We start from the raw sequence: 17,997 nt of genomic DNA, 5'->3' as shown, positions 1-17,997 counted from the left end.
TTTGCTCTTGGAGATTCCATTGACATATTTTTTCAAACTGTTGCCAAGATCTTTATGTAGATCTCAATTCTTGCAGCAAGATCAGCCAAGTCTTTATGTTGTCATTGCAATCATCTTTTTTCAATGGATAAAGTCAGAAAGCAGAAAGCTGGTGGTTTCTCAGTACTTTTTGTATAAATCTTCCTTGCTGTGGCAGAGCATTTAACCAGTTATATTGGTTATGGTGAGCTTTGCTCCTTCTGACTTACAAGCAGTTATAAAGTATTGGATTCCTTTTTTAAATAAGAGAAACTGTGTAAAGAACTACTTTCTCTGAGCTTTCGATGGCTCAGTCTGCCACCTTGTGGTAATTTAAGTACATCTATTGTAAAAACAAAAAACATCAGATTGCTGCTGCCATTTGTATGCTTTTATACATTCTGGGGATTACTGTTAACATGCTGTGGTCCTGAAAACTACTTATCTCAAAAGATGTTTAAGTCCCAATGTTGCTGAATTTAATTGCATCTTTTAAGGATTTTCTCAACTATTCTGCTTAAATATAAAGACAGATTGCGTCCATGAAAGACAAAGTTCTTTTCCTGAGAATTTTGAACTTTTAGCTTTCTGGCAATTGTCTATAATACCAAAATTGAAAAATTTTGTAGCCGAAGCTTGTATGTACGTGTGGAATTTTTTTGGGGGTAGAGGAAAGTTGGCTTTTATTTTGCCACTGTTTCAAACATTCTGAATTTACTTAGGATTTTAAAAGACGTGGTGCAAATATTTCTGAAGGACTCTTGCATTCCATTAACTCATTTTTAATCAAGACGTTCAAACAACACTAAAACATCCATGTTCGATAAAAATGTTTGCTAAGTAAACAAAGCATAGCTTTTCCAGAGATAAATTGAAAACTGAGGTGACTAATGGGGATAATTTATTAATCTTTGGTTTATTTTTTTCAAATTGCTTTCCTACTTTTTAATGCTGCAGAATGGGAGTGTGCAGTGCCTACTGACTGTATATGAAAATATATTCAGTGCTTTTGGATGGCTTTTTTTTTTTTTTTTTTTTTTAAATCTTGCACAGTTATGCAGAATTTAATGACAGGGTTGAGACTTGAATTTGTTGCTTAAATTTCAGCGCTAAGCTTTCGGTGCTAGAGGGAGCTGTTTCCTGTTAGACACCCTGTGGAAAAGCTCTGCCTGAAGAATGGGCTGCAGCTCTTGTCAGGAGCTGTTGTCTGAGCCAGTGCTGGTGCACATCACCTGCAATGCTGAAATGCCTGTTGGTTTTGACAGGAGAACAAAAGGTCTGTGGATCCCTTTTACCATGCACTTATGCTTTTACAGCTGTGGGTCCATGTAACCAGGCATCTTCATTGGTTCATCTGTTAGTGAATCCTTCGCTGCATGTAAAACCCACGCCACCCTGGAGAAACCTCAGTGCCAGCCTTGAGGGCAAAGGGTTATTCTCCTTTTCAGTGCCTGCCTGTTGTTGCACAGACTTGTGGTAAACAACTTACAGCAGCACCTTCTGACCAGGCTCTTGCTAGTAGTGATGGGTTACGTGGAAGTCTGATTCCCAGTGATCCATTCCCAGTTCCCTGGGGCAGCTGGTGGCTTGGGCAGCTGAGGCACTGCAGTGCCACTAGGACAGACAGGCTTGTGGCTCCTGGGGGTCCCTGCAAGGCAGCAGCAGGCTTTTATATGTTTTTATTAGTATAAAATGGGGGTGTGAGGGAAGGCGTAGAACAAACCTGCAAGTAGCTGTTTTTTTTTTTGTTGTTGTTTGTTTGTTTGTTTTCCTCCTCAAAGCCTCATGTACAAGGTCCCTCCATTCCAGATCATGCATAATTGTCTTTGTCCTTCACTTTGTCCTCTGCTCCTTGCAGGAGGACCAAAGCCTCCAGGGAACAGAAGGACCATAACAGAAGTGAAATCAAAGTTTTCACTTGTGCATTTCTTCTGCTTTTGTGAACTGAGTTTTTTCCTTTTATTTTCAGTGTGAGGCAAAAATCATTCTTTTAGGTATTGAATGAAAGACATTTATTTGGTCTCAACCACTGGCTGCAGCTCCTGGTGTCTTTTCTTATATGTAGAGTGGTTTAAACAAGTACAGTAACACTTACACAATAATATACTAAACTAGATCTTATTTTTATTTTTCTTAATTAACATTAACTTCTCCTGGGGGAATTCAGCACTCAAGTCTCCTCCTGAGCATCTCACATGGCATTCTTTCACTGTGTCTGAAGTATACTGAAGTATCTCTGTACTCACATTCAAATTTAAATAAAGTTTTCCCAGGGACAAAATATTTCACAAAATAGTTTTGAGATTCTGCATTACTTGATAACATATTCTTATAGTGAGTTATAAGGGCGTTAGTTTATTCTCAGCTTTCTGTCAGCCTCAGCTAGTTGTTGTGAGCTACTGCTTTGTTTTTCAATGAAGCAGTTTAAAAAATGGATGGTGAAACAGTATTAAATCCATGAGCCAAAGTTAAATCATCATAGATGTTGTGGGCTGAAATCAAGCTTTCTTAAGTGTAGTAGTGATCTAACATCAGCAAACCCCCTAGATTGATGTTAATTCTTCCACAGTTGCACTGTGGGAAGTTTTAGACTTGGGTGATGTTTTCATCTCTGTATTAATGTTTTTTGTTTTTTTGGCTGGGTATCAGAGTTTCACAGTAAATGTAAAACTGAATGAAAATTTGTCATGTAATTAGTATTTATTATTATTTATTTCATGCCAATAATTGTCTGTTCATGTCATCTTTTTTTCTCCCTTAAGCTTGTGGTTTTGCTTCCATTTGACGAAGGTACAATTTTTTAAACGTTTACACTGGGTTATTTTGCAGACTATTTATGCACTTTTTTCTTTTCCCTTGAACTTAAAAAGACTATTTTCTTGTGAGCTTGCTTTATGGAATAAACGGAAGTTTTTGGGTACACTGGCATTGGGAAGCAGGGTAGTTGCACCGTAGCTCACTGGAATTCTGGACCAGGCTTGTTTACTGAACATGAGCAATGATGGCAAAAGCCAAAAGGTTTTCTGTGTTTGAATTTTGTGATGTGGTCATTAGCACCATCCTTCCCTGTGTTAGTTTCCGAAGTAGAATCAAAGGTATTCATGCAGATTGCATTTGATCGCCTGTAAATGTGTTATTTCCAATATTTCTGCTGCCCATAGCAGGAAAGCTTTAAATGCTTTATAAAAGCAGAATTTTAACAGCTTGTACCAAATTGAAAATCCTAATAATGTTTTCCATATGTCTGCAGGATTTGGAGATTGTGTATTCCTATTTACATGGAATGGAAGCCTTGTCTAATCTGAGAGAACATCAGCTAAGGTATGATGCTTTATAAGAGCTACTGCTTATGTGTAGAAAAAAGGTTTACACAATTGTGTAGAAATAAACATTTCTTACACAATCTTCTATTTAAGCTGTATTTCATAGAAAGCATGGAAATAATATTTTAATAGGTGTTTGTCACTTGCATTTGATGCTCCCATCAAAAAGCAAGAAGTTGGCTGCCAGAATTTTTATTATCCTTTCATTTTATTGAAATGGAATTCAATGATTTATATGAAGGAGTGCATAATTTTTATTACAGACTTTTTACAGAAGTTTTGAACTTGCGTGGTAGTAGGTATAATCAAAGTTGAATACAATAAAGAAAGTGGTAATGTTTCTACTTCAGAACACTTTCAGCTGAAAATAGTTTTGTCAATGCTTTAAACTCTTCTCACTGAAGCTTCTTCTATCATGGGTATGAACCAGCCCTGAATGCCTTTGGGAGGACTACGTAGAAATAATTTTCAATTGCTTCTGATAGCTAGGTGAGTGCATAGTGTCTTGCTGCCTCTTGTTTTCATCTCTCCATTGAAAAAGGCCTACTGAAATCCACTATGTACCTCAGTCTCCAGATCTTGTGACACCTTGAGTGTCTGGACAGCTAAGGATTTTGTATTGGAGACTCTCACTATACTTTAGATGGTGTCTTTGACAGACCTGCTACTGTGGTTATCCTTCTTGTTTCTTAATAGGACTTCATACTGGAAGGTTTCCTATAGAGAAGCAAATCAAAGATAAATATATGGTAGTCTGGAAGATTGTTTGAGGAGATGTATGGAAAAGTAAAGAGGATAGTCTTCTCCCTGCTGGGCAGAGGACAAGCACAATTTACTTTGGGTTTGACTTTGATACCAAAATTTGAAGCTGAATTTTTCTATTGCCATAGGAGTGTTTTTTTTTTTTTTTTTTTTTACACTTTTTATCAATTTCCTATCCAGACGATGCATAATTCACAGTAAATCCTCATCGTTATTGATTTAAAAAACATAAGCTTAATCCTCAGTGGCACTCAAAGGCCTGTTGAATTCTAAGTTAGATACTTCATTGTTGCATCAACATGTTCATGATGGCAGACATGACGTTTAGAAAACAAAAATTCAGTTAAAACAAGTATAAGGGTATATAAGGATATTGCTTTGGCCATAAAATTTCTTCCAGGAACTGTCAGGAATTCAGCTGTCAGGAAAAGAGGTTTGAATTTATCTGCCATAAGTGAAACAACTTTTTTTTTTTTTTTTTTTTTTTTTTTTTTTTTGAAACAGTCACTTTTATTTCATTATTTTTGAAATATTTAAGGCACTAAAAGAGTATATGTTAATGCATTAACAAAGTAAAGAAATAGGAGGCTTGGTAACTATACATTGCACTTGTGTACCATACCTTGAATTCAAAAGCTGGCTATCACTGCATCCATTTATTACTTTATTGTCCTAACACTTTCTTCTTGTATGGGTGCATGTATGTATCCCTGTATGCCCCTCCTGCTTTCTGTTATGGGTGGGTGTGTTTTCTTTTCAGGCTGAGACCTAAAGTAAATGCTTTATGTACAATGTACAACTTCTGGTCCTGAAGGAAAGTCTGCACATAGTCTAAATCACTTAAGTAATGCAATAATCATGGAAGCAGTCTATTATTTGGGTTCTGTTTCAGTTTGTGCTTCCTTTTGTGCAGAAATTTGAGAAAAATTATGTGCTACACATGCAAATGATACTTAGTAAAATAAACAAAACATACAAACAAAAACAACAAACTAATAAATGTCATCATCAGATTTCTTTTCCCCATAAAGCACTTTAATAAAGTAATTTAAATAAAAAAAAAATTCCAGATGTACTTTATATTATTTTTTAAAGACTCGCGTTTATTTGATTTTAAGTCATTGTTTCAGTTGTCTTCACACAAATATCTTACTACCAGCTGAGTCTTCTAAGAGTATTTGGACATCAGTATGTTTCTGGCAGATACAAAAAGGAGGTCTGCACATCTCCTGTATGCTCTACAAGGAAAGAGATTGAACTACTATTATTTTGCATCCTGGGGCTTGCCAACATTTACCGCATCTGAAGATGCTGAAGCAAATTTGGCTTGATTAATGCTCTTAAAAGTTCTAATTTCTGGTTTCTTGCTTCGTCATTCTGTTGGAGTCTTCATTCCCAAGCCAATGTCCTGTAATTGTGAGAAAATAAAAGGTGGACTTTGTCCCAATGTGCTCACGACACATTCTGCAATAGGAATGTTGACTTCAAAGTAGTCTGTGTAATTACTTCTCCTTTGAATTTAATCATGCCCTCCTTCCAAAGTATTTTCTGTTTTGCTATTATATGCAAGAGTTTCAGAATATCAAGATATACATAGCTGGAGTTGAACTGATGTTAACTTGTTTACAAAGATCAAAGCATGCACATATGGTTACATGGTATGTTGATTTGTACTTTTTGGCTTCCTGTTCAGAATGAGGTTCTTGCTGAGGAATGTGTGGAACTTGGGCTAGCTCTCCCAGCACAGTACGTTCCTAGAAGAGAGCTTCTGTTTGCAGTGCCATACATGGAAAAGGCTGGATTCCCTGCAGATGTGGGACAAAAAGCTTTTATAGCATCCTTTAAGAAACAGCATTTCTTGTGGCTGTGGGATGCCTCAAAGACTTCTGAGATGCATTAAAACTATTGTAGTAAATACAGCCTTCAGTAGTGAATAATTTACCTTGTGGTTTTCTGATGAGCTCATCTTGAATTTATTACGTGTGTTTAGGAGGTGGACAGAGATCACATCTGAGTGAAAATTCAACAGCAGTACTGACCGGAACTAAATCAGTTTTCAAAATACTTGAAGAAATAGTCTATTTTTTACTGTAACTTACAGTAACAGCAATCTCTAACTGTTCCAGTTTAACACAAGAATTGAAATGCTTGTCTACCTTCTGTGCAAGGCATTTTCTCCGCTATTACCATCATAATAATGGTACCAAAATGCTATAAAACTCAGAGCCAGTGGTGAACTTTTGTGACTTTATCAAGAATGTACTTCCTCTGCTTCAAATTCATATGGGAACAAAACTTGCTTGTTAAAGTGATTCTGTTTCCTATAACTTCTACTCTTGGATGGCCTGGTGCCCAGAATCTTTTCAGACCAGTAGGGTACAGACTATCCAGCATGTTTTATAAGCAGTATTTTCATTTTAAAATTTGATAGCTAACAATGACTTTTCATTTTCTTCTGGTATGTTGTCACCAATAACCTCACATCCACTCGTAACGAACCTCTCAAAGCAGAGGACTGGTGAGAGAAGGCAAGGACCCAGGCACTGGAAGCAGACAGTAGCTTTTTGGTTTCTGTATAGTTTTGGCAAGATTTGATTCTATGGTGGGAAACAGTGTCTGAAAAAGAGGAAGCTCTGTGGTTCAAAAAGCTTCTTGCTGTGCAAGGACGACAGATTTTTCATTAGCAGAAAGTTGTATATAATACACAAGACTTAATTATATACAACACAGAAATTGCTTATAAGAGGAGTTCTCGGAGATGGTCCAATGACTAAATCCAAAATACTGTGTGTGTGTGGGTGAAGGTGATTAAGCTTGATTCTTGAGAAAATGGAATTAAGATCTAAATTCTTTATGAAAAATTGATAAATTATCAATTACCACTACAAGCCTGTCACTTATGGACAGAAAAAGCATTGGTTTTTAGTGTGCAGACGTAAGTAAAATTCTGAAAGAGAGGAGGGCAAGGGAAACTTTTAGCAGTCTACTGGCTATTGAAATCAATAAATTAGGAAGTTAGCGTAAACAACAAGAAGCCTTTTAAATAGCACACCAAACCCAAATCAGCTCTTCTCGACCTCATATCAACTTCCTTGAGTATTCTTGCTCAGGCACTTTTGTATGCTTTTATGATACTTCCATGGATAGCCGATCATTGCCACACTGATGACAAATCCTGCAAGGGATGAGAATTTCTTTCCTAAATTTAAATATAGTTTCTTATTTGAATGTTCATATGAGCCTCTTAGGCAAATCTCTGGATGATTCTGTCAAACAGCCCATGTGTTTGTGGTCTGCTTCAGTGCCCTGGGATGTCTAAGGGAGGCAGTGGGTTTTGTTTCTTTCCCACCCTCAGTAAATTACTGCGCCCATTTCCTTAAGACAATAGACAGAAATGTGTTTTTTCCTTCCCACCAAGTTAATGTTGTGTTTCCTAGTATGTGGAAAGGTCTGTTATAGTTGCTTTATGTTATGCATTCACTATTTGCCTGACAAATGTGGCGTAAGTGTTTTAATCCTCCTCTCTAGACAGAGGATTTTCCTACAGGAAATTCTCTCCTCTTTGAGCCCTCTGGGATTTTAGCATTAAAATCTGTTGGTAATTTTTTAAGTTAAGTTGCTGAATTCTAACGAAAAGATTGTTAGAATTGATTTACCATGATTTTTTACATTGATTTACCATGCAGCATAACTTCTTGTATTATCTATTGAGCTTGAATGTGAGCTAATGCAATGTGATGGTCTGTTTTTTTTTAAAGGTTGCATTGTTTCTTCATAAAGCAACATACTCTTATCAGATAATTTTATAAAATGAGATCAGTATCATTTTACCCACTTTATAATTTTTTTATGGGAGCAATTACATGTAATGTCCTAAATCAAATCTGATTTTGGATAAACTAATAGCTCTAATGCTTAGACTTAACGATTTATGGTCTTAAATTAAGAAATTAGCTAAGGTTTAAATTGATGGTTAATTTCTGTAAGGGCTGGAGGCAAATGTGAAAATGCTGACTAACTTCAGAAAGTGAAGTCTTTTGTGACACTGATACAAATCATAATTAAAAATGACTTCTTTCTCTTTCAGACTGATGTGTGAAACTGTTAGATATGAAAGGCATGAAGCAAATGAAGTCCTGTACTAGTAAGTGTTTCCTTCTTCCCTTCATATGGTGTTAATTCTAATTATATTCTGAGTAATTCATTCTGAAGTGTGTTAAGAACAGCATTTCATGCCATCACCCTCCCCCAGTGCAGAGTCTGTAAACATCAGTAAGCTACTCCATTTTCATCATGAAACAATGGAGAAATTTACTGGTTCTGGGGGGAGAGCTTCTAGTGACTTACTTGCTGAAGTGTATTACATTTTTTTATTCAGTGAGATTATACAGAATTAGTAAGTGGGATGTCTTCTCATTACAATAAGTTGTCATTTGGTTTCGCGTCAGTTTTGTCAAAGTAGTAGTGATCAGCGTCTCGTGCCAGAGGTGCCAAATTGACAAATCTAACGTGGCTTGTAATTAACTGGGATGTGATCTAATGTCATCTCAGATTTACGATAAACATCTGAGAACTGCAGTTTCTTCATTTATACAATCAACTTACTGGTTGATTTATACAATCAACATTTATACAGTCAACTTACTGGTTGATTGTATAAATGGTTAAATAGGTTCATCAGATTTTCATTCATTGCAGCTAGTCCAGGCTCTAAATGAATATTTGCTGGGTTGTCTGGTATTATTTGAATATTAATGCATGCAAAGAATGCACCTGTGTGCCTCTTTTATGCATATGTATTTTTTTCCTGCACTGACCATTGTAAGGAAGATGTGATTGAACAAACTTCAATGCTAAGCCTTGACTATTCTACAAGGTTAAATTAATGTCTACTGAAACATATTAATCATTTATGTATGGGAAATGCACAAGGTCAAAGTCTGTAGATGGGTAGATTATTTTGTAATCAGATCAATATAATCTTTGCAATTAATTTTACAGATTAATTTGCTAGTGGCTATTGTGCTGGTGTTTTGTCCTTCTGTAGGCAGTTGGGTTTGTGTCCATTATATTTCCCAGAGTTTTTGTTTAGTTGTAATATCTTGGCTCGTTCTAACCATTAAAATTATATGGAGAATTAATCAAGGCTACTACTTACACATAAAAGCAAGGCAGGGAAAGTTATCAGGGAATACATGTCTAAGAAAATAAAATCTGCAAACAAAATTGTGAAATCAGGGTTAACCTGAAGTGCTTTTTGCCAATCCTTTGCACTGATTTACTTTGTCACTCCTTCGTGTGACTTCATCTTCACCTTGGTTGTTTGCCTGTCATTCCTATTTACTCACTTCTTGACATTTTTTTTTCTCCTTGATTTTTTTGGTAGATTTAATAGGCAGTTTGGCAGTTTCTATATATAGATGCTAATACAAAATGTACTTGCTCTAGCATTTCACATCTCTGAAAAAAAATTGATAAAATCATTCAGTGTTATCTTTTGGGTTCAGACTATTAAATATTAGATCAATGTTTTGAAGTCATGAGTGTATATTATGCCAACCTGAGTTGTAGGTTTATATTTTATTTTAATGGGCAATTTGAGATCTGTGTGGTGAGAAAATCCCTTAGACCCTAAAATCTAATTTCAGCCTTCTATTTTTAGCACAATAAACCTGGAGGGATACCTTTTTTTTGCTGCATAAATTCAGCATACATACAGGGAATGGCATTCTTCTAAGCAGAACTCCAAATTTATAAAGTACACATTGTGAGAAACTCTTAGAGTACTGCAGGGGATAAGCAATATGATGAAGGTTAGAATCAATGCCCTTGGTTATAAGATTCAGGAAATGAACTTGGAGCACACAACCTGGTCGTTTGCATTGAACGTGCCAGAATTCTTCACTCAAAATTCTTCTTTCATTCATGAAGGCTAAGGGCTTTTTTATTTGTTTTTAAATTAAACGGGAAGTCTAAGTCAGCTTTTTTTCCCGGCAATGATATGACTTGCATGGAAATTTGAAATCGGGTGCTAATCTTCTGTGTTCATTAGAAAAAATCTATTAAAATAGCTGCAACTGTTGGAGCTGTTAATTGACCTGTGTGTGTGACCTCCCTGAGGCACAGCTTAATGTCTCGGTGAGAATAAGCTAAATTCTTATCTGTGGATGCTAACATGAAAACAGATATACTTGCTTTGTTTATTTTATTGAATTTCAGTCATTGTTAAAATTCTGTTTGTACCTGTGTGGTCAGCTGCATTTATAAAAATGGTAAATTTCTGTTGCATATAGGCAATGCTGAAAATACTTGTCTGCATTCGGTATAAACACAGTAAACTTTTTATCCTCTGTTTTTTAAGAAGTTGTTAATGTTCTAAGTATCTCTGTAGATCCTTTTTTATTGGCCAAAGGGATAAAATGGAGCATGTTGTTTAAAATTGGCTTATCTGCATTTACTTTACTATCAGCGGGTGTGCATGGTAGTGACAAATTCTCAAACCCTACGGCAATATCCCTGTTTAAATGGAAACTGGGTTATTAAGAGTGGCAGTTCAGCTCGAGTTATTCTTCATTTGCCAGTCATCCTACTACTTTAATTTGATGGGAGGTTAATGATAAAAGGGCTTAAAACCTTCAAGGCAAAGTTACAGAACTGAGATTTTACTTGACACACATACCTGGCTTTTTTAACCTGCTTCCTTTATTCAAATCTCCCTAAAAATCCCATATTTAGTTTGGTCACTTGATTTTGTGGGTAGTTCAAAGAAAAAAATATGTTTTTCATAACTATGACTATTACACAGTTGTCATATCCAAAAGTAAGTTTCTAATTAACATTTTTCTTGGAAACCAAAGTTTTAGGAGATTTTTAGATAGATGGTGCATGTATCTCTGGAGGGTAGAACAGAATTTTTCAGATCAAAATTTAAATATTTGCTATGGTAGCAGAAAGGGATCTTTGGCAATAAAGATTTTACTTCTAAGCTTTTGATTTTTTTTTTCTCTCCCCCCCCCCCCCCCCCCCCCCTTCCTCATTAGTCATACAGTGGCTGGATTTGGTTTTCAGCCATGCTGTTCCATATTTCTGTATGTATTTGAAAGTGTCTCAGTTGCACGAGCCTCCCAAGTCCTGTGTGAGGTGTCCCAAGTACACACCTGGGTTCTCTTCCTGTAATTTTTACTGTTGCTGTAATTAAAAAGCGTGCACATTTGAAACAGAACTTGCCGTCTTCTGTTTTAGATGGAACAAAGTCATTGCCCTATCTAAAGCTGTGTTTTAATATCGTGCAAAAATTTTCTTGTTTGTGGTACAGGAGGATTAGACTGACTGTAGCAGAGATGTTCCTTGGTATCTAGATCAGTGCATCTCAATGCTCTTTGGCTTATTCTTTGTGTAAGGAAGTCTTGTATATCTTTAAGCTTCCCTGTTTTCGTTACTGCAGACATCTGACTGGCAGAAAATATTTAAGTTTTGATGACCTGCTTTCCGAAGTCACTCAGTAATAATATCTTCAGTGTTTTGGAATTGCCATGTTACAGCACAGCATGTTTTTGTGCTTGTCTTCTCTTTGGCTTCTGTGCAGTTGAGCCTGGAGCTCACACAGCTGCTGTTTATGTTGTTTTAAAAACAAGCAAAGAAACAAAAACTCAACCCAGGTTGTTGGGAAGTGTTTTATATTTTTAGAGAATTTTTCAACCTGATAGGGATAAGCTTCTACCTACCATGTGTCCCTTCTGAGGAGATTGTGAGATTCTTAGTTTGGATTTACGCTGGTATCAGTAACAAATTTCTCTGTCTGTAGCAATTTAGTAATATGCCACTTGTTTTGATTGTGTTGATTGTTAGAAAAGAACAAGTATTAAAAGAACTGTACTTGTCTCCTGTGCATCTTGGAATTGTAATGTTAAGGTCTGTGGTTGGAAGCATCTCCCATTTAACACCAATGTTTCTGTGTACTCTGATGCCATTCAGTTGTGCAACCTTGCATTCAGTTGTGCAATCAGGCTGCAGAGCAGAGATGGCTGGGGACATCCTTGACAGGCTGCTCTTCTGGAGAGGAGACAGGCTGAGATCTGCCCGTGGGTCGTGCATTGCGCATACAGCTGAGGAAGGATTCTAGATGTAGTTTGTAAAGCGTCCCTGTATCTTAGCCAGACTGCTAAAACGGAGTTTTGTTTGCAGCTGTAGGTCGATGTCATTAACACACAGTTGCTCTGTGAGAGACGGTCAGGTGAGAAATGGATCTGCTGGATTCTTTAAGAATGGGAAACTGAGAGTTGATTTTTGAAGCCCTACAATAAGAGTGATGTTGAGCAAGTTCGTGGAACACTCACACTTGAATATTGCCTGAAGACTTTCAAAAGGATAGAAGCAGCAAAAAAAACAACCAACCAAAAAACCCCACAAAGTGGCTCGCCAGTTATGCATAGACTTACTTAACTGTGCAATGAAGCATAAGAAAGATGAGCTAAAAGGTTGCTGGTTAGCTATTGCTGCGGGTTCTTGAAGCAGAACAGCTCTGCAGAGCCCACCTCACTGAAATTGTTTTCTGACACTTGTGTTAGGGAGGTGTGCTTGTATGTTCTGAACATGTTTACAAAGACTTACAATGGTGATCTCTTAAAGACAAGTTATTCTGTATAGATATGACCTCTATATATACAGTTATGTTTTTTAAATATTAAGCTTAAAGCCTACAATGTTACAGAAATAACTGAGGAGTGTGTAAGGATCAAGCTAACATTTCAATTAGTGATATTCTTGGTGATCAGTAGTATTTACTCTCTTGTATGCTTAATGCTTTGCATGTAACCAGACTTTTTGATTTTGACCAGGAAGTACCTTGTTTTAGAGACTCTAGGTCACATTTCTGCAGTTACTGCTTTTTTTTTTTTTTTTTTTTTTTTCATGAATGTTATTGACTTCAGAAAATCCCTACAAAAGGTATCTTCCTTGATCCTCTTAGGAATATGAGGCATTTTGAAAATGATTTAAAATGCTTTGAACGAACAGTAAACTCAGAATACATCTGTTTGAGGAATCTCTCTGTATCGGCATCCTAATTTTCAGGTAGACATCATCAGGCAATAAGTATTAATTCTGCTTATGCGTCCGTAGATTTCTGTGGAAGTCATACAGTAGTTTAATAATGCAAAGAATTGCCACAGCATGACTGGTCTATTTTTTCCTTTTTTTTCCCCCTACCCCCTAAAGTATTCCTAAAGGTGCATTATATCTGCTTATAGTTGGGCGGTTGCCCAAGTAGCGTTGGGATACTGCCAGTTCTGCACTGCAGTAAATCAGCATCCTGAATTTATACATCTTCTTGTGGATACATTTTCAATGAGGAATTTCTTAGGCAATGTATATCATTAAAACAAATAAATTCAAGGACTTGGCAGTTAGGTCTCTGTAAGCAGACACAGGAATCAAGGCTTCTTAATAGTGTCAGTGATCGATGTTACAGTCTGTTGGCTTTGCATAGTCAGTTCAAAATTTGTGTTATTGTTTGACCTGATTTTGAGACTTTAAGACTAAAATGAAGTTTTTGAAGGGATTTTAATTTGCAGCTTCCTCATGTTTTACTAAAGGCTATCAAGTTTTTATCACTGCTGTAATTTTGAGAATAAAAGCCTTGATTTTTGGAGAAATATTGTAATGGAATAAAATTTAATAGCAGAGTTGTCTGACTATAATGACCACAGAATATTTTGGTTGCAAGATCATACTATTTTTACTACAACTGTCATCCTTTTCCTTATGATTTAGGAGACTATATTTTTTTTGTACTGAATTTCTCTTCTCTGACATCAAGGAGCAGTAATTCACGGTCCAAGTTTGACATCAAAATTTCAATGACAATATACCAGCTAGATTAAATATATTTAAACATACAAAGTTGCATTATGTATTTAATAATCATCTATTTAATCAGCTAAGTCTAACAGACTGGTACTTGCTAACGAAACTGCAATAATCAATTTGATTGAATTTTGTTTTCTTTTACTGACATTCTATTTTAAAATGGAGAGATTATAAATAAATGAAATACTCTGAAGAAAACCATGCTCCTCATGATATGCTTTCATATACACTGAAGAATTGTTTCTGGGACTGAATGCTTCATTTATTCTTTGTTTCCCGGTCTTGCTACCAGGAGATAAGACACCAGTTTTCATCAGATGTCCATTAATAAAATATAACCACAGGCATAAGTTGAAATGTCCGTGCTAAGATACGCATTTAATGAAAATTAGAAGCTCTAATTTGAGTTAAGTTTTATCACTGGATAGTTTGACTTTCTTTTATTTAAAGATAAGAATAAACATAGCTTGAATGTGTTCATTTAAAAAAAATATGGAAATTTTATGTCGCAGACATTCAGTATCCAACGTTTTATTTCTGTGTTTGGGATATACTTCTTAATGTCACGAAGCATATTTAAAATGCTGTTGCAGATACCAGATATCTGCATAACTAACTAACTAAGATTACAGACAATTCTGACAATGAGTAAATGATTTTTTGATTATTCTGAGTACTGCAATGAAGGAGTGCTAGTGGGTAGACTTTTTGGGCAAAGAGATGTCTACCTGAGAGAACTGTTTAACTGGAAGACGTTTGACATACCAAGCCACTTCAGGGCTGAAAGTCTAATTGTGGCAATGGTTATTCAATTAAACAAATGCTCCACTATGTATAGCTCTCAGCATACAGAGGATAGTTCAAATGAGCAAAGAGAAACAGACAGATTAATCTGCTGAAACAATATCCTATGGAACATAAGCCTGCAGAGCAATGTTCCTTCTAATTTCTTCTTGTGTAGCATTAAATGCCTGAAGGAGGTCCCAGTTCTGACATGTCAAATTTCCTTTGTTCCTCAAGTGGAGACCTGGGAGTATGAACAGTGTCTGTTCTGAATTATTCTGTGTTTGCGCTCTGAAATGTATTCAACTCATATTGAGTACGAGTTCATAGAAGTGTAATCTGCTAGGTACATCTTGGTTTGAGATATAATTTCTTTCATCAAAATAACTACAAAAGTTGTAGCTGTAAGAGCAGTACTATATACAGTTTAAACAAATTTTGAATCGTTTAGTAGTTGAAAATTTAATGATCCACCAAAAAAAAAAAAAAAAAAAAACCACAAAAAAACCCACAAAAACAAAAAACAAAACAAAACAAACAAACAAACAAAAAACCAACAAAGTAGGTCTTCCACAACCAAGAAAATGTTCTTGCCAATTTCTTGATGTTTTCTGTGAAGTAGCTTGGAAAATACAGATTGTACCTCTGAATTGGAAAGTAACTTTGTTGGGTGTTGATATTTGATGCAGTGGTGTTGCTGAGCACTGGATTGAATACCCAATGTTGAAGGGAGAATGACGCTTCTGTTGTCAGAGCTCAGCAGTAGTTACATGCAATCAGTTTCCGTGCTTGCTTCCATTGAGTCCTGTGTACTCTTCGACTTCTTTGCTGTTTTAAATGTGTCAACTGAGAAATATGATGAGAAAGTGGTCGAGGCAGCAAAGACTTCTGTTTAGCATATGCTTTCAAGTCCAGATGCTGAACATTGCCACTGAAGTGAAGTCTCATTTGACAGAAATAAAGCATGTTTGACAGCAACCATCACAAAGAACTGCAAGTTCTCACCCTAGTACGTGTGTGTGACATTCATTGTCCCAGTGAAACCACACGCACTCAAGTAGTCATGTGCTGAGCATGATTCATTGTTCCAGAGGTTTTGGAGTGCAACACCCCAACTTGAGATGAGAGAATTAAAGGTATTGCAATGGCCCTAATTTGTAGCTATTGCTAAAGACTTAAAGAAAAGTCATGCATCAGGATTTGTTAGGTGTAGGATAGGAGAGGTTTTACTACAGACAGCGTGGAGATTGGGATTTACTGGGTCTTTCAATAGGTTGAGTCAAATCTTCATTGTTTCTGAGCATTTTGGAAGTTTTTTCACTACCTTATTTGATCAGGAAATCCAAAAGCTAATATTGGAAAAACTCCGCTACTGTATAATAATGCCCTTCAGAATTGGTATGTGTGGGGAATGTGTATTGAAACAAGTTACTTTTTGTGCATTTTTTTAATGTTTTGGAAACATGAAGTTTCCAAACTGGATGGTTTGAGTGACAACTATGAATTTACTTTGCAAAGTTCTGTCTTCGGCTTTTTTTCCTGTCAGTTTTGAAGTTGAGAAGTACGTTGTCTGGCTGCAGGTTGTAGTTGCGTAAAAAGGACTACGTCAAGGAAGCTAGGGAGGAAAATTTAAGGGAAAGATATTACAATCCAGTGTCTGGATTTCCTTTTCTAGTTCCTGAATTCACGTAAGTCATGCTCTTCTTCATTCCGGAAAATTAAATATAGATTCTCCAGGAAATCTCCTGCCCTCAAGCGCTGTAATATTAGGGTCAAGGTTTAAAGTAGTTTTATTTGGGTTTTATACAGCTGATTTAAACGTAGATTATAAAAAAAGAAAGTCTGCATAGTGGTAACTATTCTGGTATTGGCTTTGTTTTGCACCACTTTCAGGTTAAAAGACCATTAAATTGTGGTACCTGAGTCCTTTTGTTGTCTTCATGGAATAAAAACCCTGTCTTCTGCTAAAGACCACTTCTTGTTCTTGAGTTTCAGATTTTCCTCTGCACTGCAGCTGAGTGCTCTTAAAGGATGTAGGCCCATGAGCAGTAATGTAATCCTAGTGTGGTAACACAAGTGTAATTGTAGTGTGACTGGTATCCTGCTTATAGCCCTGCTGGTTCTGTAAAGCTCGGATGGGAATCCCCAAGGTTTAATTGTGTTCTTGTTGGCTTTAACATAGGTAGGACAGAATGACTATGTGTGTTAATTTTCTCCAACTGCCTCTTAAGATTTGACTTTTGGGTTGATATAGTATCCTGCTGATTCTCAGCAGGATAAATTGCCTGTGACATCTTTCTTAGTAACAAATCGTGTTTTCTGTAACTTGGGGAGGAGGATAGCTGTACTCTGTTTGGTAGGTACTATAACTTGAACAGTTCTCAGTTTCATCCAGATAAATACCCAGAACAGTAGGTAAGCTGGAAGGCAAAACAAGAGAAACCACACACACACGCATGCACCAAAAGAAAGAAACCCCCACAGTTGTACATATTTGAAGCAATTTATGCCATTGTTCTAAGGCCAAGAAGTGAAGCCACTTCTGGCCTGCAAAGAAGATCAGTGAATACCTGCTGGGAAATGTACAGTATGTGCCAATAACTGTCCTGATTTCAGGTGTTTCTGCTCACTAGCAGGAAGGAAGGGAGGAACTCAAAGCTACGTGGAAGTGCTGCCTGTCCAGGCTGTGAGGGCTTCGTTTTCAGGCTGTGAGGGCTTTGTTTTCAGGCTGCACTGCACTTCTAGTCTTATAGTGCCAGACTGCTGCTGTGTCATCAAAGGTAGTTGTGTTAGCCAGCACTGGCACCCTTAGAAAACTCAATGTTGAAAAGATCTGCTTTGGCCAATGCTGGATGAAGTGCCTAAGTGCAGTTAAACACAGTCTTGCAAACCCAGTCAGAGATGTCCTTTCTACAAAATCCTTTTAACCATAGTTTGTTGCCAACACTTTGATGCCATCTTCATGAAGACAAACAGTTTCTCTGTGCACTGTCAGTGGTAGGCAGTATTCTAGCAGTTAAAGAAAACTCAGTAATTAGGCTTAGGTTTCTTCTCTATAATAATTATTATTTTGTTTTAAAACAAAATGTAAAATGTGATCTCAGAGAAAGCAGATGCAGAACACTCATTTAAAGGCTAAAATGACATCTGCATGAGTCCTCCTGTGGCTTGAAAAAGAGCTTTTGTAGATCAATACTGTAGCTCCTCTGCAGTTTCTTGTGTAGTTCCTTGTAGGCAGAGAAGT

General features: G+C 36.6%; 1 protein-coding gene across 5 annotated transcripts in view; it reads left to right on the top strand.

Annotated features, from left to right (window-relative positions):
• The window catches only part of RAPGEF2 (Rap guanine nucleotide exchange factor 2), a 181,444-nt gene that overhangs the window by 52,454 nt on the left and 110,993 nt on the right, over positions 1-17,997 (top strand). For 4 of the 5 annotated variants that reach the window (XM_082759345.1, XM_082759344.1, XM_082759342.1 and 1 more), the window contains exons 2-3: positions 3,269-3,339; positions 8,191-8,247. In XM_082759345.1, coding sequence (XP_082615471.1) covers positions 3,269-3,339; positions 8,191-8,247 — 128 coding nt within the window. Of the gene's footprint in view, positions 1-3,268; positions 3,340-8,190; positions 8,248-17,997 lie in introns of those variants that run through there. The other variant, XM_082759346.1, reaches the window with a different exon arrangement.

The sequence above is a fragment of the Aythya marila genome (assembly GCF_965140915.1).
Source record: "Aythya marila genome assembly, chromosome: 4".
In the NCBI taxonomy this organism is placed as follows: Eukaryota; Metazoa; Chordata; class Aves; order Anseriformes; family Anatidae; genus Aythya; species Aythya marila.
Note: the sequence above shows the minus strand (reverse complement) of the source record. Positions and strands in the feature narration are given on the sequence as shown.